The sequence below is a fragment of the Carcharodon carcharias genome, chromosome 19, assembly GCF_017639515.1.
Source record: "Carcharodon carcharias isolate sCarCar2 chromosome 19, sCarCar2.pri, whole genome shotgun sequence".
Taxonomy (NCBI): Eukaryota; Metazoa; Chordata; class Chondrichthyes; order Lamniformes; family Lamnidae; genus Carcharodon; species Carcharodon carcharias.
In genome coordinates this window covers 75,156,597-75,183,158 of record NC_054485.1, presented here as the reverse complement: position 1 = coordinate 75,183,158, position 26,562 = coordinate 75,156,597, and the positions used below count along the sequence as shown (strand labels likewise).

General features: G+C 45.0%; 1 protein-coding gene and 1 pseudogene across 8 annotated transcripts; one reads left to right on the top strand and one right to left on the bottom strand.

Moving 5' to 3' along the window:
* Window positions 1-8: 8 nt before the first annotated feature.
* Window positions 9-26,085, top strand: LOC121291789. 8 transcript variants are annotated; one of them, XM_041213355.1, is made up of 5 exons: window positions 16-410; window positions 7,707-7,881; window positions 10,945-11,069; window positions 23,565-23,816; window positions 24,594-26,085. In XM_041213355.1, exons 3-5 carry the CDS (start codon window positions 11,022-11,024, stop codon window positions 25,065-25,067), a joined length of 774 nt encoding a protein of 257 aa, XP_041069289.1. In that variant the 5' UTR covers window positions 16-410; window positions 7,707-7,881; window positions 10,945-11,021; the 3' UTR covers window positions 25,068-26,085. The 8 variants fall into 8 exon arrangements, with proteins under 8 accessions (XP_041069288.1, XP_041069287.1, XP_041069289.1 ...); XM_041213354.1 differs by lacking the exon at window positions 10,945-11,069 and having other exon boundaries at window positions 9-410; window positions 7,707-7,955; window positions 23,565-23,801; XM_041213353.1 differs by lacking the exon at window positions 10,945-11,069 and having other exon boundaries at window positions 12-410; window positions 7,707-7,955.
* The window catches only part of LOC121291240, a 54,008-nt pseudogene continuing 29,672 nt past the window's right edge, over window positions 2,227-26,562 (bottom strand).

Sequence of the window (26,562 nt, the reverse complement as noted above, 5' to 3'; positions counted from 1 at the left end):
CAGCTGTGGAAGAGGAAGAGGAGAGAATGGGCAGCGTGGGTGGGCTCTCTGATTGACGTCTCTCACAGCCAATCCAAATATTTCTGGAGTAACATGAGTTTCCTGAAGCTTGGGAAACTGACCGGTGAAACGGAGGCAACTTTGAGCAGCAGATCAGGTGGGATTTAAACTTGTCATTGTCGCATCTGAATAAAACCTCACTTATTGCAGCTGCTGTCTCAGTTCCCCCGGTAAACATTTGACAGGTTTCTGGTGTGAGAATAACATTCTTCATCCTCGGAGACTTTCAAACTGACAACATCAGTGTGGGATGTGTAGCCTCGGATGTGTTTGACAGCAGATCAGAAGAGGAAGACCCACAGCATCCAAGGCAGCGATGACGTGCAGTGGTGGGATCAGTGCATTCACAGGTAAGATGGGCACAGGAGAGACAGGCTATCCTATCTCTCCTTCCTCTCCTACTGACCTCCTTGCTCTTTCCTACCTCACCCTCTCGATCATTTCTCACAACTCCTATCTCTGCTCTCCCACCTCCCTCTCTCCTGTCTTTCTCCCCCAGCAACTGGCAGAAACTCACCACTGTCATTATTCCCATCTGGGGCCGTGGTCATTTCTGTGATTGGTACCAGCTTCCTGCGTGATGTTTAATAAACCAGAGTTAAAGATCATCAAAATTCAATAACCTGTATTTAAAATTCCTGAAGCAGTCAATTTCATTTGGATTATACTGTTAAAACTTACTCAAACTAGTGCGAACGCTCAACCACAACCTGCACACTTGTGATTGTTGCACATTTATCAAGGAGTTTTACTAAAACAAACATTTTTTAAAATGGTGTGTGACCAATTGAAGCAGTTTTATTTAAGATTGGTATATTGTGATTTGATTGGTTTCATGATCAATGCAGTGTGTAAATATCTACAGGAAAATTTCCTCACTCGTTTTATAACATGTTTGTGTTGCAATAAATGGTGGGTGGGCTTTGTACAGGGAGCCCAGAGCCTGAGGATTTATTTGTGTGGCCCTGACAACAATTTTAATCCACGTTCATGGAATAATCCATCAGGAGTGGGATTTGAACCCACAACCTTGTTCTCTGAGTCATAGGGTAGTGAGTTCAAGTCCCACTCCATGACCTGAGCACAAAAAGTCGTGGCTGACACTCCAGTGCAGGACTGAGGGGTGGAAGAGATTACAGAGATAGGGAGGGGAGAGGCCATGGAGGGATTTGAAAACAAGCTCAAAAACTTCACTAAAAGTAACACTGAGCTTTCCTGGGAAGATTGGATTATTCCTCAAGTTTTATTCCTGACAGACTGTTAGAACTGTGCCTAAACAATAGAACTTCCATGAGTGAATGAAAGCAGAATGGTTAATCAGCAGTACTGATTGAAGACAATCCCTTAAGATGTCCATTCCAGCTGACACCAGGGACTTTACCACCTTCCACAGCTTCAGGCACCCAGACACAAAGACTGACATCTGCAGGTATTACCAATTAAATCAAATCAAACTTGCAAGCTATCAACTGACAGGGGGAAATGTATTCTGTACACAGCCTTGACTGAACCCCTTAGAAACTGAATCCAATGGAACAGAATATTGTTATTGTCAGTCATATCTTAATAGGCACTCTTGTCTCCGAGTCAGATGGTTCTGGGTTCAAATCTCACTCCAAAGACTCAAGCACTGAGGCTGACACTCCAGTGCAGTACTGAGGGAGTGCTGCACTGTCAAAGATACCATCTTTCAGATAAGTTAAACCAAGGCCTGGCTTGCTCTCTCAATTGAATGTAAAAGATCCCATGACATTATATTGCAGAAGAGCAGGGGAGTTATCCCTGATGTCTTGACCAATATGGATCCTGCAGAACATCACAAAAACAGATCAGCTCAGCATTATTAAATTACTGTTCGTGAGAGCTTGCCATGCTCACATTGGCTGCCATGTTTCCTACATTACAAGAATGACCACACTTCAAAAAGCACTTCATTAGCTGTAAAGTGCTCTCAGTGCCCTAAGTTATGAAAGTTGATATATAAGGTCAAACCATTCTTTTTGAGGGAAACATTATGCTTCCTGTGAACTGGGAATTATAAACTTGTTGCTGGAGAAAGTATACCAGCCCACAGTGACATTGACCAATATATTGTGTACAGGACTCTTATTGTAGGCTCCTGAGTGTTTCAGTGAATAGGAACACACCATGCTGACAAATCAGGTGTTTGGGTTAATTAAAAAAGCAAATGTATTGTGAGTTATAAATCTGCATAGAAGATTGATAAACAGCAGACAAACAACAACGCAATATTCAGCTTACGCCAAAGTGTGAATCAACCAAAATAACAAAGTATTTGAAAACAACTCAAGATCTTTTCCAGAACATGAAATGAATCTTGAAAGAGTGTAAGGTGACCATATCACAGCGTTATTACACTGAGGTATGATGGGCTGTGGGAACTCGGGTCTGTAGAGACTCACCTCCACTCCCTCACCATGCTCAGGATAGTAGTCCTCCCAGACAGAAAAGTACAAACATTACCCATGATATTAGTCAAACACCCATCACCTAAAGAGGATCTGTCTATAATTCACATCACCAACTAAAGCAGGGTCTGATTCTTCCCCATACCCACTCCTGAGAGCTGCCTCACTTTACTAACACACACACACTCACATCAGGGGAAACTCTCAGAATACTACAGACAGAAATTTCTTTAAAATCCCTGTGCTTTAGTCTGGCTCCCAATTCCGATGGTAAAAGACATCGAGCTTCAGTGGCACAGAATTTTACCAGGACTGGCTCGACGAACATGACGCTCAAATATGTGACCTCCTGGAACAAAAGCAACCAGCCTTCATTGCCTGGCAGACCAGCCCAAGGTCACAACTCAAGAAGGCAGCATTTCAACAGCTCAAGGCTGACACCCAAAGACAAATCTTGAAGATAAATGTCATGTGTGCGAAGAGAAAGCTTGAGAGATCCAACAATATTTTGATCAACATGACATCTATTTTGAAGTCTTCAGGGCCATCTATAGACTGAGGTCAAATGGTCAAAATCCCCTTTGTTCACAGGATGGTGCTTCTCCTCTTAAGGATGACAATGCCATCTGTTAACGCTGGGAAGAACATTTTGAACAATTCCTCAACCATGAATCCACAGTGACAGCTGATAATCTCCAGTCTATCCCCAGTGCCTGTGGTAGAATCCATCGGTAAGTCACCAGTAATGGGAGAGCTGCAACAAACAACCAAACAGATGAAAAATAACAAAGTCTGTGGCCCTGATGGTATTCCAGCTGAGGTCTTCAAAGCTGGTGGACTTCTGCTCACATCAAGACTCCATGAACTCATCCTCCGGATTTGGGAGGAAAAAGAACTCCCCCAAATTCAGGAATGTGACAATCTTCAAGAAGGGAGATAAATCACACTGTGGAAACTATCGAGGTATTTCCCTCTTGCCCAGAGCTGGGAGAATCCTGACACATTCTCCTGAATCACCTACTTCCTGTGGCTGAGGAAACCCTCCCAGAGACACAGTGACATCTGTGCATGAACAGGAGTTTCTATACATATTGTTGTCTTCATTTGGTGATGTTTGGTGATCTGGTCAAAGGTTAAATTGGCCTTCTTGAAACAATTGGACTGATGGTTGGAGAGGTTCGAGACAGACACTGCTGAGACAGACAGTGCTTTGGAATGACAGCTCCCCTGTGTGAGCACTAGAAGGTAAACAACACAGACAACTCTCAGGAAGCAGGTGATCCAGCTCCAAGTCCATGTGGAGCCGTTGGTGTATGGTGAGAGAGGAGGAACAGATAAAACAATCCTGGCACACGTCACACTGGGTTTGTTTCCCTTGTGGGTTCACTGATGTTCCAGGAGGTCCAACAATTGTCTGAAGGCTTTATTACAGATCTCACACCGATAGGGCTTCTCCCTTGTGTGAGTGCATTGATGGGCCAGGAGATACACTGACTATGTGAAAGTCTTGTCACACACCTCACACCTGAATGGTTTCTCACTAGTTTAAACCCCCTGGTGGAGGAGTGTATGACAGTCTTGTCACAAATATTGCACCTGAAGAGTTTCCCCCCTGTGCGAGTCCTCTGGTGTCCCAGGAGGGTTAAAGACCTCTCAAAAGCTGCATTCCACACCTCACATTTGAAGGGTTACTCCACTGTGTGGATGCGTTGGTGTCTGTGGAGGCTCGATGACACAGTGAAGGATTTGTCACACACCTCAGCCGTGAATGATTTCTCCTCTGTGTGAATGCATAGATGTACACAGAGGCTCAATAACACAGAATGATTTGCACAGACCTTGGACATAAATGGCTTCTCCCCAGTGTGAATGCGTTTCTGAATCATGAGTTTGCTTCATCTGGTGAACGCTTTCTCCAAACCTCACACCTGAAGGATGTCTCCCCTGTGAGAATCCTCTGGTGTCTCAGGAACCTCGAAAATGTCACAAAAGGTTTGTCGCAAACATCACACTAGAAGACTTTCTCTCCAGTGTGGATCTTCTGATGAATCATGAGGCTTGATGACTTTGTGAAGTCTTTATTACACGCCTCACACTTGAACGGTTTCTCCCCTTTGTGCATCCTCTGGTGTGTCTGGAGATTGAAGGAGTGGGTGAAAGCCTTTTCACAAACCTCACACCTGAAGGGTTTCTCCCCGGTGTGAATGCTCTGATGTCTCAGGAGCCTCGTAGATGTTGCAAAAGCTTTATCACAAACCTCACACTTGAAGGGTTTCTCCCCTGTGTGGATTGTCTGATGGCACAGGAGTCTTGATAACCGTGTGAAGGCTTTGTCACACACCTCACACTTGACCAGTTTCTCCCGGGTGTGAATGCGTTGATGTTCACGGAGGGTCGATGATTGCGAGAATGATTTCTCACACTCCACGCATGTGAATGGTTTCTCCCCTGTGTGAGTGCGCTGGTGCATGCGAAGCTCGCCTGACTTCGAGAAGGCTTTGTCACACACATCACACAAAAATGGCTTTTCCCCTGTATGACTGCGTTGGTGTGTGCGGAGATACGATGACTTTGAATATGATTTGTCGCACACATCACAGGAAAATGGTTTCTCTCCAGTGTGAATGCGTTGGTGTATGCGGAGAGTCGATGACACTGAAAATGATTTGCCGCACACCTCGCACGTGAATGGTTGCTCCCTTGTGTGAATGCGCCAGTGACTCACCAGGGTCGAAGACTGTGCAAAGTCCTTGTTACACATCTCACACTTGAATGGCTTCTCCCCAGTGTGAATGCGTTGGTGTGCGCGGAGATTGGATGACCGCGAGAAGGATTTGTTGCACACCTCGCACATGAACGGTTTTTCCCCTGTGTGAATGCCATGGTGTCTCACCAGGGCTGATAACTGTGCAAAGCCCTTGTTGCACACCTCACATGTGAACGGCTTCTCCCCAGTATGAGTGCGTCGGTGATTCAGTAGCGCCGATAGTTTTGAAAAACCACGGGTGCATACCTCACACTTGAATGGTTTCTCTTCCATGTAGCTGTCCCTGTCTTAACAGGTGTACAACAGATGCATCTTGTGTGTCAGGAGATCTTAAGAGCCTGTGGACTCCTCCTCGCACAAGTCACACTTCAACAGCCTCTCACCTGTGCAAATGAGTCAGTTGTTCATGAGGCCCGATGAATGATTGAAGCTCTCACCACACTTGGAGCCACTCACACTTCTTCCCAGCCTCACCCTGACCGATCGCCCACAGCTGAACCTTCAGAAAGGTTGGTTCTGATGGAAGATTCTACACCACTGACCAGTTTCAGATCTGATGATATGTCAAAGCTCCCCTGACCTGACCAATTTCCAGATGATGGTTTCACTGCCCAACCTTCTCTGTGTTGAGCAATGCTGTGAAGGGACTGGATGTCTTCCCACAGTTGTACAGTTGTTCCTTGGGTGATGGTCAGGATCTATCTGCGCTGTCTATCCTCTCTGTATTCTCTGGTGTAGTACGGTGCAATCCTTCTGTAAAACAGGAAAAGGAAACATGATTTCCTCCAACTCCCTCTCCTCCTTTGCTGAAGGGGCTGACTCCTCAGCTAGAGATTGTTCCACAGTCAGTGCCAGTCTGCTATTCCCCTGTGTGGGGGGTCAGATACAAGTCCTTTCTTTTTCCTCACTTGACTGTCACACACCCTCTGTTCCCAGCAGGGACACTGGATAATGACCAGGAGCAGACAATGTGGCTACTTTCTTTCCTCCACACAGTCCCCCATCTTCCCAGGTACCGTGAGGACAATGGAAAAGACAGTTGGGCGGAGTATAAAACGGGCTATCAATTCACTATGATCCCGAGTCATGATGGTGAAGATCAGTTTTACCCTTAGAATATATGTTCAACATAAAAACACTCGTGAGAAATGTTAATTCAATGGAGATTTTGAAATTTCTCCCCTTATTTTCCAAAATTATTTGAAGAAAACACACTGGACAGGAAGTGCGAGAAACTAAGGAAAATATTGCTTCATTGTAGCTGATTGAAGGGTTCTGGTTTATCCTGGGAAATTAAATACACTGCACTCGCTCAGACTGCACATCCCAAATTCAGTTTCGACATGGGCAGTGGGAGTTTTGGAGGAGCTCAAGTTTACAGTGCAAGAGGAGAGCATTGGAATAGTTGGGTCTAGAGCCTATAAAGGTAACGATGAGGGTTTCAGCAGCAGATGAGCTGAGGCAGGACGTTGCTGGTCTCTCCTGTGAGTGGAGTTTGCCGCTCTTCCTATGCACAGTGCCCCTCTTCCTGACCAACACAGGGAAATGACAGAGAGAGCCAGGGATGGTAACGGAGAATCCTTCATAGAATCATACAGAATCATAGAATGGTACAACACAAAAGGAGTGTGGCAGTGCTGCACTGTCAGAGGTGCCATCTTTCAGATGAGACCTCAAACTAGGCCCCTTCTGCTCTCTCTAAGGTGAAGAAGAAAAGGGGAGTTATACCTGGTGTCCTGACCAACATTAATCCCTCAATCAACACCACGAGAAAAGATTATCTGGCCATTATCACATTGCTGTTTGTAGGAGCTTGCTGTGCACACATTGCCTGCCACATATCCTATATTACAACAGTGACCAACTTAATAAGTTCTTCATTCGCTGTAAAGCGCTTTGAGACATCTGGTGGTCGTGAAAGGCTCTATATAAATCCAAGTCTTTTTTTCTTTTCTGAGGAGGTTACAGAGATAGGAGGCTGGGAGGTCTTGGAGGGATTTGAAAAGACAGGAAACATCCAGATCCCAACACACAGACAGAACTGACCATTCACAGTCCACAGGATAATAACCAGCTCCCAACACACACACAGAACTCAACAATAGGAAATCAGTAAGAATCATTAGACACTCTGCACCTCCCAGATAATTACACCTCACCTTCTCATATTCAGTAATGACCCATCAACAAAACTCAGCCTGTAAATCAGAAGGGAAAAGCTTCCAATAAACACACTCAATATCCAACACACAGCTCCAGTCAAACAGTTCAGCACAAAGCACCCAGCAAACAGCTCTCTCAGCTGGATCTTCTCACACAGCATAAGGGGCATTTCCACACCTGATTCCCCACAGGACAGTCATACTGCCTGAACATTAGTGTGGATATTATGTGATGTAATTATTATAAATTCTGTTCCTTCACTCACCATCTCCTCACTTGGTTTTCAGTCCCTACAGGAAGTGAACCAGTTGTGGAAGAGGAAGAGGAGAGAATGAGCAGAGTGGGTGGGCTCTCTGATTGACATCTCTCACAGCCAATCCAAATATTTCTGGAGTAACATGAGTTTCCGGAAGCTTGGGAAACTGACCGGTGAAATGGAGGTGACTTTGAGCAGCAGATCAGGTGGGGATTTAAACTTGTCATTGCCCCATCTGAATAAAACCTCAGTTATTGCAGCTGCTGTCTCAGTTCCCCAGGTAAACGTTTGACAGAGATTTCTAGTGTGAGAATAGCATTCTTCATCCTCAGAGACTTTCAAACTGACAACATCAGTGTGTAATGTGTAGCCTCGGATGTGTTTGACAGCAGATCAGAAGAGGAAGACCCACAGCATCCAGTAATCAGCATATGCACAGGAGAGCGGGGCAAAGGGCAGAGTGGTAGGTGAGATCAAGCCAGTGCTGAGGGAGTGATTCTGTTACTCAGGTAATGAGTCTGACATGGGGAGTCAGCGGTGGTTGGGGGTGGGGAGGCAGGGGCCGTGAGAGCTGGTGGTGGTGAGAGTATGTAGCGAACAGGGCAGGGGCACTGAGTGCCAGGGGCAGTGCTAGTGATAGCGGGGTCAGGGGGTTGCTGTTGAGAACAGTAGGTGGGGGGGTTCTGCAGGCAACAGAAGGAGGGGACATTGCTGGTCATATCTGGTGTCTGGTGCTGGTGAGAGTGGGGTGGGCTGAGCCAGTGAGAGCAGGCAGGGTGGTGCTGGTGAAAGTGGTGGATGTTCTCCAACAAAAGGAAAAGCTGACCAACATCCAGCCTAGTTTCTGATGAAAGGTCATCTCGAGTTGAAATGTTAACTCTGTTTCTCTCCATAGATGCTGCCTGACCTGCTGAGTATTTGCAGCATTTTTTGTTTTGGTCTAGTTTTTAAAACACAGAAACAGAGCATTTGGCCCATCTGTTTTCTACCAGTGCTTATGCTCCACATGAGCTTTCTCCCTACCTATTTTATCTCACCCTATCAGCAGATCTTTCTATTCCTTCCTCTCTCATGTACTTACCTGGCTTCCCATCAAATTCATCAAAACTATTTACCTCAACCATTTCCTCTGGTAGCAAGTTCCACATTCTAATCATTCTCTTGGAGAAGAAGTTTCTCCTGAATTCCTCATTGGATTTATTATTGACCATCTTATATTTCTGACCCCTAGGTTTGGACTCCCCCGCACAAGTGGAAACATCTTCTCTCCATTTACCACCCCCTCCAAATTATTAATAGAAATCTTTAAAATGCTGACTTATAAAATTATGTCACCTCTCAGCCTTCTGTTTTTTAGGGAAAAGTGTGTCAGCCTGTTCAGCCTTTCCTGATAGTTACAATCTCCCAATTCTCACTATCATCTCTATCAATGTTTTTTTGCACCCTGTCCAGTCCCTTTATGTCCTTTTTCAGTATGAAGATCAGAACTGTGCACAGCTCTCCAAGTGTGGTCTAACCAAGGTTCTATATAATTCAACATAACTTCTCTGCTTTTCAGTTCTATTCCCCAAAAAATGGACCCCAGTTATGTTTAATTTTTTAAAAATGTCCTTGTTGACCCGCCTTGCTAATTGTAATGATTGATGAATCTGTAGTTCTGCCCTTCCACAACTTGTAAATATGACCCTTGGTCCCCCCTAACCTATGCAATTGAAATAATTTGTCCACATGAAGTCATGAACACAAACTGTTGTTATTTTCTAATTTCCATCAAATTACCCCATAGTCTACACTTCCCTAAAGTGCACACTCCTACTGTGAATGCTGGAAATCTGATATTCAGAAAATGCTGGGAATACTCAGGTCAGGCAACATCTGTGGAGAGAGAAGCAACCTCTCTGCAGCCTGTGACAGGCCCAACCACACTATCCTCCTCCTCAAACTCTTCTCTGTTGTCCAGTCAGTAGGACTGTTATCGCTTGGCCCACTTTCGCCTCTTCAGTTGTAACCAGAGTATCTCCTGCAATGGTTAATCTTCCCACCCCCATCGCTCTGGAGTCTGACCAAGGGTCTATCCTCAGTCCCCACCTATTTCTCATCCACACGCTGCCCCTGTGTAAAATCACCTGATGACCTGATGTCAGATTCACAGAGGGTCTCTTACAATCTGTCCCATTTTACCTCGAGTCAGAAAGAAATGCCCCTCACCACCAGACAAAACAGAAATCTAGTAGTAAAGGAATGGCAAGCAGACAGCTTCAAGAGGGAGAGAAATGATTTGAGGACTGGGCCATGGAGTGGAGCACCTTAGATCTACAATCTTAACTGGGGCAGGGTCTAAATGGAGGACAGGCCCTTCAGCACCAGTAAGGGAGATGGAGTCAAAACTGGGAGAGTCAAACTTTTATACTTTTACTCCACAGTCTGGAGAAAACAGTCTCTCACCAGTCACAGAAAACCAATGTAAAATGTAGTCCCTTGTTATCCATTTAACCGTGTTGATGGGTGTCTGAGATGAGTGAGTGGGGGGATGGGGGGGTGAAGGAGGGAATATAGGGGGTGAAGGAATGGGGTTGGGGGGTGAAGGAGGGGGCTAGGGGGTTGAAGGATGAGGGATGAAGAATGGGGGATGCGGATGAAGGAGGGGGTTGGAGTTGAAGAAGGGGAGATGGGATGAAGGAGGTGGGATGAGGGGGTTGAAGCGAGGGGATGGGGTGGTGGAGGAGGGTGGGGGGGTGAAGGTGTGTGAGGGTGAAGGGGAGGTGTGGGTTGAAGGATGGGGGCTCGGGGGTGAAGGAGAGGGGAAGCGGGTGAAGGAGGGGCATGGGTGGTGAAGGAGGGGAGATGGGGGTGAAGGAAGGGGGAATGGGGGGGTGATGTAGGGGGGATGGGGGTGAAGGGGGGATGCTGGGGTGTCATGAAGAGATTAATGCCTATAGTGTTATTGGAAATTATTTTTTTTAAATAGAGTTCTAATGGGGTCTGCGTCTCCGGGCTGGATTTTGCCCTTGGCGGGGGGTGCTCAGCGGGAGCAGGCGGAGGCGGTTAGGAAGCCAACCGCCGCCTGCGATCGGCTCTGCACCACTATTTGACGCTGGCAGGCCAATTAAGGCCCGCCCTGCATGGATTACAAGCAGCAGTGGTGAGTGCTGCCTGTGTAGGTGGGGGGAGGAGGGTGAGCAGCCCTAGCGCACAATTAGCCATGCATGAGAATGAGCGCTTCAATCTTCCTGAGGCACGGCTTTAATTGGCCTTTTAATTATTGACAGGCACGCAGCCAACTCCAGCACGCGCCTGCCAAATGAAATATCACAAGGCTGCACAATGAAGTCGGGATGCACACCTGATGTCATCGTGCGTCATTTTACGCTTGGCACACACCCACACACCAAGCGTAATTATCTGTCCTATGTGTGTGTCTGTGTCTGTCTTAATTGGATTAAAGCCAGCTAGTCTGGGTGTTTGAATGTATAGTAGCTTTGAGATGGTAATTAGACAAACCAAAGGAGGGTAGAAGGTAAAGTGTAAGTTTTCATTTGTTAAAAGAAACCATTCAAGACTGCAGGTGAAATCTTACACCTACTTAGAAGACTCCAAGCAATGTGTTTGTTTTTTTTCAGCTTACTATTAAAATTGGCAGGATGAAAGGATGCTTTGTTAGTAGATTTAAAGTTAAAAGCCTAATGATACAATGGAAAATTTACATTCAAAAAGAAAGATATGTATAAAGGAGAAAGGAGATTGTGTAAGGTAGAGGCATTTTACGATCAAACAAGTGTGAGAAGCCTCCAGCATGTAAGCCCCAAATCTGTCTACAAGAACCCAGAGCTGAAAGAAACTCATTTTGAATGTGACTATTCAGAGTGTGCTTTGCCAGTTGTCTGTTTAAATCTGTATTTTACTGTTGCCATAACAGAGCTGTAATTGAAGACTGATTAATCAGGGGATTTTTGTAGTTATTGTAGTAGTAATTTTGTAGACATCTGTATGTGTTTACAATCTTTCTTCTATTAATAAATGTTTCATTTAGTTTTATAAAAAGCCTCTTCAGACTCAGTGGTCTTATTACTACTGAATTCAAAGCCTGCATTTCCAAACATACAAATTGTAAAAATAGGTTATGACAGTTGTTTCGAGTTTCTCTTTGGGAGTTGAACAACTCAACCATTACCATCGGCTGTGTTTTAACAGGGGGGGTGAAGGAGGGGGGATGGGAGGGGCGGTGCAGGAGGAGGGATGGGGGGATGGAGGGGGGATGGGGGGGTGAATAGGGGGAATGGGGGGGTGAAGGATGGGGTGGGGTACAGGGAGTTAAACAGCTGCGATCCTGGTTCCTGCCATCCGTGGCTGGGATTTACAGCTGTGCATCTCCAATTCCAGCCCCGCCCATGTGACAGCCACTCACGCTCACTCTTTCTCAGATTCAAACTCCGAAACGCTGGGCACCAACCACTGCTGCGCGTTAGAACTACAACTCCCATCAGGCACCGCGCCTGGGCCTTCTGATTCCATCCTGCGCTCCTCATTCCGCAGATGCACAAACGCCATGCAGTGTTGGTAATGTAGTTCACACCAGATATGTGTGTGTGTCTGTGTGTATGACGAAAACAAAAAATGCTGGAAAAACTCAGCAGATCTGACAGCATCTGTGGAGAGAGAAACAGAGGTAACGTTTCCCCGTATGACTCTTCTTCAGATCTAAAGGCAGGTAGAAATGTGGTGAATTATATACTGATTAAGGGGGTGGAACTGGTGAAGCTGGATAGAAGGCCAGCGATAGATAGAGGCAAAGGAGAGATGACAGAAGATGTCATAAACACAAGGTCAAAGAATTTTTACTGGCTAAAGGAGGTACTAATGGTGACATTAAGAAAGCAAAATGTGATAATGACCAGACCAGGGTAAGCACTCTGAAAAGAGACAGACGGCCCTATGGGGGGGCGGGGTGGGGAGAGGGGACGGGGGTGGGAAGAAAGATCGACAAAAGGCTAAAGCCTCCGCATTCAAAGGATCATTCTCTGCCATTTCCACCAACTCCAGCATGATGCCACCACCAAACGCATCTTCCCCTCACCCCGCTGTCAGCATTCTACTGCCCTGATCCACTCCTCCATCACCCCCAACACCTCGTCCCCTTCCCACGGTACCTTCCCATGCAATCGCAGCATGTGCAACACCTGCCCCTTTACTTCCCCCCTCCTCACCGTCCAAGATCCCAAACAATCCTTTCAGGTGAAACAGCATTTCACTTGCACTTCCCTCAATTTAATCTACTGCATTTGCTGCTCCCAATGCGATCTCCTCTACATTGGAGAGACCAAAAGCAGACTGGGTGACCACTTTGCGGAACACCTTCGGTCTGTCTGCAAGCATGACCCAGACCTCCATGTTGCTTGCCATTTCAACACACCACCCTGCTCTCATGCCCACTTGTCCATCCTTGGCTTGCTGCATTGTTCCAGTGAAGCTCAACGCAAACTGGAGGAACAGCACCTCATCTTCCAACTAGGCACTTTACAGCCTTCCAGACTTAACACTGAGTTCAACAACTTCAGCCCATGAACTCTCTTCTCCAACCCCACCCCCCTTTTCATCCCCCTTTTTTCCATATTCATTTTTAAAAATTTTTCATTAATTTTTTTCCGACTTAGTTTCATTATTTTTAAAAATTTATTTCTATTTTCATTCATTGTTTTATCCCCAGTTTTTGGTCTATTTTCGATCTTTCTTCCCACCTTCCCCTCCCCCCACCCCAACTCTACTAGGGCCATCTCTCACTTTCCAAAGTGCTTATCCTGGTCCGGCCATTATCACATTTTGCTTTCTTAATGTCACCATTAGTAGCTCCTTTAGCCAGTACAACCACAATTCTTTGTCCTTTTGCTTATGACATCTTTTGCCATCTCTCCTTTGCCTCCATCTATCGCTGGCCTTCTATCCAGCTTCACCAGTTCCACCCCCTTAGTCAGTATGTATTTCACCACATCGCCACCTCACTTTAGATCTGAAGAAGAGCCATACGGACTCGAAACATTATCTCTGTTTCTCTCTCCACAGATGCTGTCAGACCTACTGAGTTTTTCCAGCATCTTTTGTTTTCGTTCAGATTTCCCGCATCCGCAGTATTTTGCCCTTATTTGTGTGTGAGAGAGAGAGAGAGAGAGCGCCTCCTAGCGCCTGCGCATTACGGGGAAGCAAAGGGACGCTGCAAAGTCTCACCTCCCGTCTGTGATTGGCTGTGCTGAGATTCACGTTTACATTGTGGGCGGGACTGCAAGGTTGTTCTATCTATGATTGGTTTGTTGGAACATCAATCAAAGTGCCTGCACACTGCCCGTTCTCCTCTGCCTCTTCCACAACTGCTTCACTTCCTGTCAGGACTGAAAACCTTGTGAGAGGATGGTGAGTAAAGGAGCAAAATGCATTTTGGTTTTATCCTATAATATCTACAGAAATGTTCAGGACTGAATATCCAGTGAGTGAAGGAGCAGAGTTTATACAAATTGTATCCCATAATATCCACACTAATGTTCAGGGTTGAATATCCAGTGAGTGAAGGAAGGTTCTTGTGACTTACGGTCTCTGGATAGTGTCCTGGTGGTGGAGGGAGTGTGTATTGAATCTAATGGTAGTGGCTCTGATTAGGGGACCAGCTGTGTTCCTGATCCTGTCCAGACTCTTCAGTGTTGTAGATGTTCCCATCCATGTGAATGGTGAATATTCCATCACACTCCTGACTTGAGCCTTCTCGACAGTGGGGAGGATTTGAGTGGTCTGGAGGGGAGTTCTCCCAGCACCTCAGGAGAAGGCTGGGTTTGATCATCCACTCCCAGTTTTTAGCTGATGACACTTATTACCTGCTACTCTTAGTTTTTAGGCTGCATGTAGCCCTCTAATCCATTTACTCGGTTCAAACCTGGACTCTGAAGTATACCCAATGGTGCTACTGACCTGTCTATCTGCTGGTTTGATGATAATCATGGAATGATAGTTGTGCTGGGCTGTGAGATTGTGGTGAAATACAATCCTGCTGCTGATGACTCACTGCACCTCATGGATACCTAGTTTTGGGATCTGTCCTTAGTCTACTTCCCTAGTGATCGAATTGTTTGAGGAGGTAACCAGGAATTTTGATAAGGGTACTGCATTTGATATGGTCTACATGAACTTTAGCAAGGCTTTTGATAAGGTCCCTCAAAGCAGACTGGTCAACCAAGTAAGAGCCCATGGGATCCAAGGCAAATTGGCACATTAGATCCAAAATTGGCTAAGAGGCAGGAAGCAGAGGGTGATGGTAGAGGGATGTTTCTGTGACTGGAAGCCTGTTTCCAGTGAGGTTCCGCAGGGCTTGATGCTGGGGCCCTTGCTGTTTGTGGTGTACATAAATGATTTGAACTTAAATGTAGGGGGTAAGATCAAGAAGTTCGCTGATGACATGAAAATTGCTAGGATGGTAAATAGGGAGAAGGATAGTCATAAACTACAGAAGGATATCAATAGACTAGTCAGGTGGGCAGAGCAGTGGCAAATGGAATTCAACCCTGAAAAGTGTGAGGTGATGCACATGGGGAGGGCTAACAAGGCAAAGGATTACACTATGAATGGTAGGACCCTGGAGAGTAATGAAGATCAGAGGGACCTTGGTGTGCATATCCACAGACCCCTGAAGATAGTAGGCCAGGGAGATAAGGTGGTCAAGAAGGCATATGGGATACTTGCCTTTATTAGCCGAGGTATAGAATACAAGAGTAACAAAGTTATGCTGGAACTGTATAAAATGTGGTTAGGCCACAACTGGAGTATTGCATGCAGTTCTGGTCACCACGTTATCGGAAGGATGTGATTGCACTGGAGAGGGTGCAGAGGAGATTTACCAGGATGCTGCCTGGGCTGGAGGGTCTGAGCTATGAGAAAACATTGGATAGGCTGGGGTTGTTTTCTTTGGAGCAGCAAAGGTTGAGAGGGGACCTGATAGAGGTGTATAAGATTATGAAGGGCATAGGTAGGGCGGATAGGAAGGCACTTTTTCCATTACAAGAGGGGTCAATAACCAGGGAACATAGATTTAAGGTAGAAGGCTAAGAGGGGAGTTGAGGAGAAATTTTTTCACCCAGAGAGCGGTGGGAGTCAGGAACTCTCTGCCTGAAAGGGTGGTTGAGTCAGAAACTCTCGTAACATTTAAGAAGTATTTAGATGTTCACTTGTGTTGCCATAGCCTCCAGGCTTATGGGCCAAGGGCTGGAAAATGGGATTAGTGTAGTCACAGTTGACTGGCATAGATACAATGGGCCGAATGGCCTCCTGTGTTATAAGCATCTGAGTCCAGTGATGATTAACATGGTGAAGTACTCATTCATCAGTTGGGAGGGGAGTGGTAGTTTTCCTTGAACTTGTTTGACCTGAAGCCATGAGACTCCATGGAGTCAATATTGAGACTTCCCCACCTGCCAGTGGGATGGGACATACCCAGGGATGGTGACGGAGGAGTCTGGGATGTTTCCAGATTGATTCGATTCAGTGAGTATCACTGCTACTTGACCAGTCTGTGGGGCAGCTCTCCTCCCTTGGGTACTTGTCCTCAGACCTTGGTAAGAGAGACTTTCTAGATTTCACTGGGCTCAGATCACTTTAATCTTATTTTGACACAATGCCAGGATTGTCCAGATCTATCTGATTTTCCTCTTATTGTTGGACTTTGTAGTGGTTGTTTATCATTGTTTGCTCGGCCACTTCAGAGGGCAGTTCAGAGTCAACCATATTGTGTGGGAGTGGAGTCAAATATAGACCAGACCAGGCAGTTAGAGCAGGTTGCATTCTCTGAAGGGCAATATTTGGGGTTTTGGGACAAACTGAAAAGTTTTGTTTTTATTTTGATTCTATTCAGCAAATTTCAATTTGTTTTAAAATTCATTTTCACAACACGGAGTGGTTGAGGTGAATAGCAGAGATGTCTTTAAGGGGAAACTGGATAAGCACATGAAAGAGAAAGGAACCGAAGGATATGCTGATAGAGTGAGATGAAGAGGGTGAGAGGAGTCTTGTACGAAGCATAAAAACCAGCATGGACCAATTGGGCTGAATGGCCTGTTTCTGGACTGTAATTCTATGTATGTATCTTTCCGTGGTTGGATTTTAACTCTCTATCTGTATTGTTAATCCTACACCATAGCAATTCGGCTGCCGTACCCAGAGACACATTTGTTGAAATGTCTTTTAATGCCACTTTTAAAGATTTTACTTGAAGGTCTCGGCTTTTCCCAAAAGCCTGTGTTGGATTTGATAGTTTTGCCCAGTGCTGTGGCTGATAGCTGAATTTGGGTTGTGCAGTCTGACCGAGTGCAGTGTATCTAATTTCCCAGGATAAACCAGAACCCTTCAATCAGCTACACTGAAGCAATATTTTCCTTAGCTTCTAGCACTTGCTGCCCAGTGTGCTTTCTTCAAAAATCTTTGGAAAGCAGGGGAGAGAATTCAAAATCACCATTGAATTAACAATTCTTCTGAGTTTTATATTAACCATATACTCCAAGGGTAAAACTGGTCTTCGCCAGCACGACTGATAGCCCATTTTACACTCCACCCAACTGTCTTTTCCATTGCCAGGGATGGTTGTTGAGGAGTCTGGGATGATTCCAGATTGATAAGATTCAGTGATGCTAGCCCATAGCGAATTGACAGCCTGTTTTACATTGCGCCTGACAGTCTTTTCCATTGCCCTTAGTGTGTCTGAGAGACTGAAGGTGCTGGGTAGAGGGAAGAAAGTAGCCATTTTCTCTGCTCCTGGTCACTATCCAGTGTCCCTGCGGGAAACTGAGGGTGTGTGACAGTCACGTGAAGAAATAGAAAGGTCAGGGAATAGCAAACTGGTACTCACTGTGGAACAGTGTCTAACTGAGGAGTCAGCCCCTTCAGCCAAGGAGGAGAGGGAGTTGGAGGAAATCATGTTTCCTTTTCCGGTTTTACAGAAGGATTGCAATGGACTACACCAGAGAATACGGAGAGGATAGACACTGCAGATAGATATTGACCATCACCCAAGGAACAACTGCACAACTGTGGGAAGACATCCAGTCCCTTCACAGCATTGCTCAACACAGAGAAGATTGGGCAGTGAAACCATCATCTGGAAATCAGTCGGGTCAGGGGAGCTTTGACATATCATCAGATCTGAAACCGGTCAGTGGTGTGGAACCTTCCATCAGAACCAACCTTTCCGAAGGTTTGGCTGTGGGCGATCAGTCAGGGTGAGGCTGGGAAGAAGAGTGAATGGACTTCAAGTGTGGTGAGAGCTTCATTTGTTCATCGAGCCTCATGAACCACTGACTCATTCCTGCAGGAGCAAGGGTGAGGAGGACTCCACAGGCTTATGAGGTCTCCTAACACGCAAAATACATCTGCTGTATAACTTTTAACCCAACGGGAGCTACATGGAAAAGAAAGCATTCTTGTGTGAAGTTTGTCAGATGGTTTTCACCCAATCCTCTGATCTCCTAATTCACCAGAGGATTCATACAGGAGAGAAGCCCTTCAATTGTGAGGTGCACCAACAAGCCTTCGCATATTCATCAACCTTTGTGAGACATCGACGTATTCACACTGGAGAGAAGCCATTCAAATGTGAGATTTGTATCAAAAGTTATCCCCTACCATCAGCCATGGTATATCATTGGCATGTTCACACATTGGAGAAACCATTCCTGGGTGGATTATGAGACAAATCATTCTGAATTCATCGCAAAACCTCATGCTCCGAAACATGTACACTGGAGAGAAACTCTGCGAACACCACTGAAAACCAGATTATCTGGTCATTGTCACATTGATGTTTCTTGGGGCTTGCTGTGCGCACATTTCAGTGTGTGTGACAAATAAATTTTATACTCATGGTACCTCTACATGCCCCAATATATTCATTCGGATGAGAAGCTGTTCGTGTGCGAGGGATATGCCAAATCATGCTCGAATTCATCAGCCCTTCGCAGACACAAGCACATTCACACAGAGAAACCATTGACACATGAAGTATGCAACAAATCATTCTTGGATTCATTGATGCTCCACAAACATCAACCACACTCACACAGGGGAGAAACCCTGTTGGTGAGAGTTCTGTAATAAAGCCTCCACACAGTTGTCAGACCTCCTGGAACATAAGCGAATACATACGAGAGACAAACCCTTCCAGTGCGACGTGTGCCAGGATTGTTTCTCCTACTACTCCTCAAGCCATAGACAAACAATTTTTAAAAATTTCATGGGATGTGAGCGACGCTGGCTAGGCAGCACTTATTGCCCATCCCTAATTACCCTTGGGATGGCGGTGGTGAATGTGCCTCCTTGAGCTGTTGTAATCAAGTGTTGTAGGAAAACCCCAGTGCTGTTAAGAAGGGAGTTCCAGGATTTTGACCCAGTGACAGTGAAGGTACAGTGATATAGTTCGAAGCCAGGATGGCGTGTGGCTTGGAGAGGAACTTCCAGGTGGTGGTGTTCCCATGCATCTGCTGCCCTTGCCCTTCTAGGTGGTAGAAGTCGTGGCTTTGGAATGTGCTGTCAAAGGAGCCTTGGTGAGTTGCTGTAGTGTGTCTTGTAAATGGTATACACTGCTGCCACTGTGTGTCTGTGATGGAGAGAGTAACTAATTTAGGCATGTAGATGAGGTGCCAATCAAGTGGGCTGTTTTGTCCTGTATGGTGTTGGGCTTCTTGAGTGTTGTGGGAGCTTCATTCCTTCAGGCAAATGGAGAATATGCCATCACACTTGTGACTTGTACCTTGTAACTCTTTCGAGTACAAACACGTTTCCATCTGTTCCTATTCAGATGAAGTTACATTGTTTCATAGTTTGCCATTGTGAGATTTGAACTCTTGATCTTGGGGTTACAAACCCAGTACCATAACCACTTGGCTATTTAGGCCAAGCTGACTTGTACCTTGTAGATGGTGGACAGGCTTTGAGGAATCAGGAGGTGAGTTACTTACTGCAGAATTTGTTAGCCTCTGACCTGATTTTGTAGTCTCAGTATTTATATGGCTAGTCCAATTCAGTGTCTGGGCATTGATAACTCCCACCCCCCACATGCACCCCCCCCCCCCCCCCCCCCCCCCCCACCCCACACCACCCCCCCCACCCCCACTGCCCCAACAAACCCCCCAGATGTTGAAAGTGGGGCATTCAGCAATGATAATGCCATTGAATGCCAAGGGGAGATAGTTGGATTCTTTCTTGTTGGAGATGGTCATTGCCTGGCACTTGTGTGGTGCAAGTGCCTCTTATCAGCCCAAGCCGAAATGTTGTCCAGGTCTTGCTGCATATGGGCACAGAATGCTTCTGTATCTGAAGGATCACAAATGGTTGCATCTGGATCACCTTTTGTTGCACTAAGAGTTGTCTGTTTTGTTTACCCTCCAGTGCTCACACAGGGGAGCTGTCGTTCCAAAGCACTGCCTCTCTCAACAGTGTCTGTCTCAAACCTCTCCCACCATCTATCCAATGATTTCAAGAAGGCCAATTTAACCTTTGACCAGATTGCCAGCAATCGCCAAAAGAAGACATCAATATGTATAGAAACTCCTACTGAAATACCATTTTCCCTGCGATTGACAAGAGGGAAATACTTGGATAGATTCTGCAGCATGATTTGTCCAACTTCTTGAATTTCTTTGTCATCACGAATCTATAAAATAATGTGAGCAAGTCCACCAATTTTGAAGACCTCAGCTGGAATACCATCGGGACCACAGGCTTTGTTATTTTTGATCTGTTTGATCGTTTGTTGCAGCTCTGCCATCGATGGTGACTCGCCCATGGACTCTACCACAGGCACTGGGGGATAGGCTGGAGAGTATCAGCTGCCACTGTGAATTCATAGTTGGAGAGTTGGTCACAATGTTCTTTCCAGTGTTAACAGATAGGATTGTCATCCTTAAGAAGAGAAACACCATCCTGTGAATGAAGGGGATTTTGTCCATCTGAGCTCAGTCTATAGATGGTCATGATGACTTCAAATAAGATTTACATGTCACGATGATCAGCGTATTGTTGGATCTCTTGGTCTTCCTCTTCCCAGCACATTTCCTTTATCTTCCGGGTTTGTCTTTGGGCATCCTTGATCTGTTGAGATGTTGCCTTCTTGAGTTGTGACTTTGTGTTGTTCTGCCAGGCTGATCCTGATGATGACGATGCTCAAACACAATACTCTGGGTACAGGAATTTAGTGCAGCTGACTTTATTTTGATCCTGCTGTTCAGGAACTGAGTTGAATGTGTGAAGATTTTCCAGATTGGTCGTGAGCTGCACCTGGAATTTTGGTCGGGCTATTTTAGGGTTGAAATAATGATCTCCCTGTTCAAACTTTGGGCTTCGTGATGTCTTGGTGCTGGGTGGATGTTTATCACTGATCGAACAAGTTGATGATCTGTCCAGCAGGCATCAGTCCCCCACATGGATCCAGTGATACAGACATCACTTAGAACTTTGACTTGGCTTTAGACCTTCCAAAGGAGCCTCCGGCACGGTCTTTGTTGTCAGACAAACTCAAGAAAAATGAGGAGAACGAGACCAGGATCTTGCCATTACGTTCATCAATGTGACCAAAGCATTTAACTCAGTAAATCATGAGGCTCTGTGGATTGTGCTCCAATTTGGATGTCCAAGAAAGTTCATCACAATCCCGCAATTGCTTCATGATGATGTGACTGCCACTGTCTTGAGTGGGAGATCTGAAACAGAAGCTTTCAAAATCAAAACTAGTGACAAGCAAGGCTGTGAGATAGCCCACAATCTATTTTCAATCTACCTGACAGTAGCTATTGTTGCAAACACCTGGTTCAGGGTTCATGTTAGCATTTTAGAGGTATTATTTAGTGCTGGGAAGATTATTGCTGGTTAATGTTTAAGCTAACAAGATTTCACAGTGAAATGTTATTGTATGTATTGAGGAACAGTTATGGCGATGTCAATTGCTAAAACCTTTCTAGAGAGGGAAGAATTTTTTCCAGCGTGATTTGCAACAATTAACCATTTAGGTTAATAGCATTAGCAGAAGAGTTGAAGTTAGATTTCAAAGCAGGGGCTAAAAAAGCAGGCATAATTGAGGTAACAGCACAACATGTGGGATTGGAAGAAGAAAATCCTGATCCAGATAGGACACAGCTTGAGTTGACAAGAATTCAGTTGCAGATGAAACTGCTTGAAATAGAAAGGGCAAGAGAAATGCAAAAACCCAAACCCAAAGAAATGAAAAAACTTGTACTTGTACTCCAGAGAGAGAGGTTAACAAGGGAGGAAAAGGAAAAAGGATTTCAAAGAGAGAAAGAAATCAAGACAGTATGAACTGGCTAAAGAAGGGCTTAGGTTACAGGGTGAAAGAAGAGATCGTAATTCAGAAGATGAGTCGGATCCCACTCAGAGCTTTGATTTGGCTAAGAATCATCACCAGAGTGTCTAAATTCACTGGCGATGGAGTTGAGAAATATTTGCTTGAGCAAGTTGCTACAAAACTAGGGTGGTCAAAAGACATACGGACTCCTATTTTGAAAAGCATATTATTTGGCAAGGCAATGGATGTTTATTCAAGTCTTTCAGCAAAGCAATCTTCAAATTATGAGACAGTTAAAACTACAATACTTAATACACATGAATTTGTCCTTGGAGGGTGGCAATTAAAATTTCAGAATTTAAAGAAAAGACTGAACGAAACATTTGCAGAATATGCAAGAGAAAAAGCAATGTTGTGGGACTGGTGAACTGGTGGTATCAGGCAATGATACTTAGAACAACATTTTGATGACGTGTGAAAGTTCATGATCTTGGAAGAATGTAAAAATAGTGTTCCTTTGGTTATTCAAATTTATCTTGAAGATTGGAAAATGTCTAAAATAAGTGAAGCTGCAATTTCAGCTTATGAATATATATCACATGGACAGTTAGGTGGTACATCTCCATTTGTAAGCCCATATAAGAGTTGGAAAGTTGCAAATAAACAGGCTTCAAATAACAGTAGAGAAGGGGATAGCAAGGAGAGCAGATTCTATCAAAGGTGATCAAGAAGATAATGTAGAAGACAGGAGTGAGTGAAAAAGACTGACATCTTCTCACCGTTATAAAACTAGACATGTAAAGGCAAATTGTTGGAGGTCAAAGCCTATATCAGTGGCACTGGTGTAAATAGTGAGAATTTCTAGAGAGAGAACTGCATCAGAAAGTGAAGCTTGTGAGAGATCCATTACTTCTGTTTTTACGGTGGGAATAGATAGAGATGTATTTATATTTGATGGGGAAGTCTTTTTTTAATGATCAGGAGAAGCTAAAGGATTTTAAAATGTTCAAAGATCAGACTAGACAAGAATATCAAACCTTTCTGTTTGAACAGAAAAACCATCCCAGTGACATTGTTAGAACAGCCAAAAAGGATTTTCATCAAAGAAGAAGCCATTTTGAACTTGTTGGCCCAGATTTTCTGATCAGTGTCATAACCTTTCCGATTGATATTGATCACCTGAAAAAGTAGAGACTCACCGGGAAGTGATTTTTCAGGCCAGATTTCCGATCCTGGCTTCTCCCTAGAGTCTCCATCATAGCCAGCTGGGCAGACCTCATCACAGCACAGGAGATTCGAAGCCACAGCCCCCATGATGCGAGAGGAGCTGGGAATGTCCCTTAAGGGCAGCCAGCAGACTGCTTTGGGTATTAAACAGCCAGGAAACTTGATTCAAACTTCTGCACCACTTTTCATGTATAACAGAGTTTTTCTATTTCTTTTAAACATTTAATGTTATTGTTGTTCAATAATTCTAAATGTAATTAGATTTTTTATGCTTTTCAAACATATAATGTTGTTTCAGAATTCTAAGTGTAGTCCACTGAAAAGTCCTGATGTTTTCCCATGTAGAAGATGGCAGTGCAGGAGATTGTGCAGAGGACGAGAAGTCAGAATTTCTCGGATGAGGAAAAGAACATTCTCCTCACTGAGGTGGAAGCGAGACAGAACTGCATCCTAGGAGGTGGAAAGGTGAAACCGCCAAAGAAAGTGCAGTCCATTGCCTGGAAGGAAGTAGCAACTGTAGTCAGCACGAATAGCACAGTGCGACGGACGGTGGATCAACGCAGGAAGAAACTTCATGATTTGGTGTGTGCTGCCGGGGTAGGTATATAGTGTGTGTGTGTGTTAATTAATGTTAATTTCTGAAACTTTAAATCCTACTTTTTAAGTTGAAAATAAAGAAAGATCACATGAAATGTTTTGTTTACTAATTTTATGAGGTGTTGTAAAATGCAGTTGCTTTGGAGATGGCTCTGACTTTGTTCTAAGTCTTAGCTCTAATCAGAAGTCCCCCTGGGTGCAGGCTGAAAGCTGCCTCCAGCCCTCATAAAATGCGTCACAGGATAGCACAGCAAAGTCTGGACCATAAAAACAAAAAAACTGCGGATGCTGGAAATCCAAAACAAAAACAAAAACAGAATTACCTGGAAAAACTCAGCAGGTCCGGCAGCATCGGCGGAGAAGAAAAGAGCTGATGTTTCGAGTCCTCATGACCCTTCGACGAAGGGTCATGAGGACTCGAAACGTCGGCTCTTTTCTTCTCCGCCGATGCTGCCGGACCTGCTGAGTTTTTCCAGGTAATTCTGTTTTTAAAGTCTGGACCATGATTGTTTTATTTTTCATTTCTTCCTTGAGGCAAAGCTGGCCCATAATGCCCAGGAGCGCTTGTTGATTGGAGGGCGGTGGCCGTAGATCAAGGACCTGATGGATCAGTAGGAGTTCACGAGGAAGCTGTTTGGCCTCTCCAACTCCACAATAACTAATGGTGGATCAAATATGGGGAGGAGCGAAGGTGATGTCATCAGCTGAGTGTTTAAACCCATCAGGAAGAGAGTTAATTTGTGATAAAAACTAATTGTGAATTTTTTTCTCTTACAGATAGAGGTGTCTATGGACGCATCAGATGGTGATGGAGAAGAGTTGGCAGCAGCATCTGAGATTCCTGAAAGGGGCGATGAGGAAGGGATTGTGATGAATATCTCACAGCAATGTGGAACAGCAGCTGCAGCAGAGGAGGGAGAGGAGTGTCAGGAGAGTAAGATGTCTGAGTTGGAGGATAGTGTTGGTGACACTGCAATAGTAAAGGTAAATGATCTGGTTTGTGAGGAGGGGGAGGCCTGTGATGTTATGGCTGCTGTGGTGGAGGGAGGGCTCTCAGAATCTTCAGGAGTGGGGAACCTGCGGCTTTGGGAGAAGGAGCTCTGCCATCTCCACGAGCACACGGACATCAAGCCCATGCTGGTGGTGAAGAAAAGGAAGATGATCCGAAGCATCTTGAGCACTTATATCAGAAACAGGTTCAAAGTACTAAGAGTTTTCAGGCCACTTCTAACTTGCTTCAACAAACTTTGACTGAATTTAAAACAGATGTTAGCCAGAATCTGCAAAGGAACAATGAGATTCTTCAGCAGCAAAATGAGCTTCTTTGTCAGCTTCTGCAAAGAAGCAATGAGACTTTGAATGAAATGAGGCAGATTCTGGCTCAGATTGTAGTGCCTGCACTTTCTGGCCAGCAGCAGCCCAGTGTGGAGACATCTGCTGCTGGGCATGTCTCTGGCACGAAAGAGGTCACGCACCAGGAACGGAGGAGATGCGGAAGGAATTAGGATCCCTCCCTCCAATACTAACTTCTCGACCTCAATGTCCTCCCTCCTTTTTTATTGTGAGTGTAAGAAATTGGGGTCTTCAATAAACAGGTATTTTCTTTATAGTATAGAACTTTTGAGATTAGCTGAACAGCATTGATTCTCTTTCTGGAAAGAAAATTTCTAAACACTTTGTTCTAAACAGTCCCTGGAAATGGCAAGGTCACTTGGTTCAGGCTGCCATGTTGACATTCCTAAATTAGCATCTTGTGTAACCCCTTATCTATACAAATGTTTAGAAAGGGCCAGGAAATGACCCTCAGCAGGATGTAAACTACAAAGCTGACCTTGAGCAGGGTGACAAACAGGGCAGGTGGTAACCATCCTGACAGTTTGGATACCGACCTGTTTCCATTGGTCAGAAGTGTTTGAATAGAAGATTGACACTGGGTAAGCTACCCGATCCCAGAAAAGGGTATATTAACAACTGCTCAGAGACAGGAGGCAGTGTGGGGCTGGAGAAGTGGCAGTGCTCATCAAGAAGTCGTCGACTTCAAATGGAAGAGGAAGAAGAAGAGGAGGAGGAGGAAGACTGAAGGAAGAGTTTCCCAACACTTCGACTAGAGAGCAGGATACTGGTATCACAAGCTACTGCGATCAACCCAGTCTGTTCGTCCTTTGGGATCAGTAAACTGCCCTCAGCTGTTACAGGTCTATACTTTTTTCTGTCTAATTAGTCAATACATCATATCTAAACTGTTGCTTCTTAATAAACTTAAAATTGCTTATGAGTAGTCGACTGCCTATCTTCGGTATCTGTGGCCCCCCCCCCACTGAATCCAAAAATCTTACATGAGGGATATTTTTCTGCCTTTTTGGTCTGGATTTTTGCCATGACAAACAGCCTGTCCATCATGACAACAACGGCAGGAGAGGCCTGAATATGGAAGTCCCACCCCAGATTACAGCATCTATCATTTTTGCGGGGCCAGGAATGGGCCAGGTCAGAATTTGCACAGGAGCATTTTGCAGATGCAGCTGTCCATAGAAATCAGCAGCTGCCTCCACTCATGTGATTTTGGAGTGAGAAGTGTCTAAAACCTGACATGAGCAGATTAGGCTCAATAGGAGCAGGTCTGAACTTCATGGATTCGTTTGGATAGATAGGGTACCATTCTGGAGAGGAAAGGTATCCTGTTTGATATGGTCTCGAGACCAGGGGAGGTAAGCTGCCCTTTGGGGAATGCGGGGATGTGGGCATC

What these genes read in the sequence shown, in the direction of transcription:
- LOC121291789 (XM_041213353.1), top strand. Translation starts at nt 7,818, where the DNA reads ATGAGTTTCCGGAAGCTTGGGAAACTGACCGGTGAAATGGAGGTGACT. An exon ending in CTGCTGTCTCAGTTCCCCAG is followed by an intron (nt 7,956 to 23,564) that starts GTAAACGTTTGA and finishes TTTCCCATGTAG; the next exon opens with AAGATGGCAGTGCAGGAGAT. An exon ending in ATTTGGTGTGTGCTGCCGGG is followed by an intron (nt 23,817 to 24,593) that starts GTAGGTATATAG and finishes TTTCTCTTACAG; the next exon opens with ATAGAGGTGTCTATGGACGC.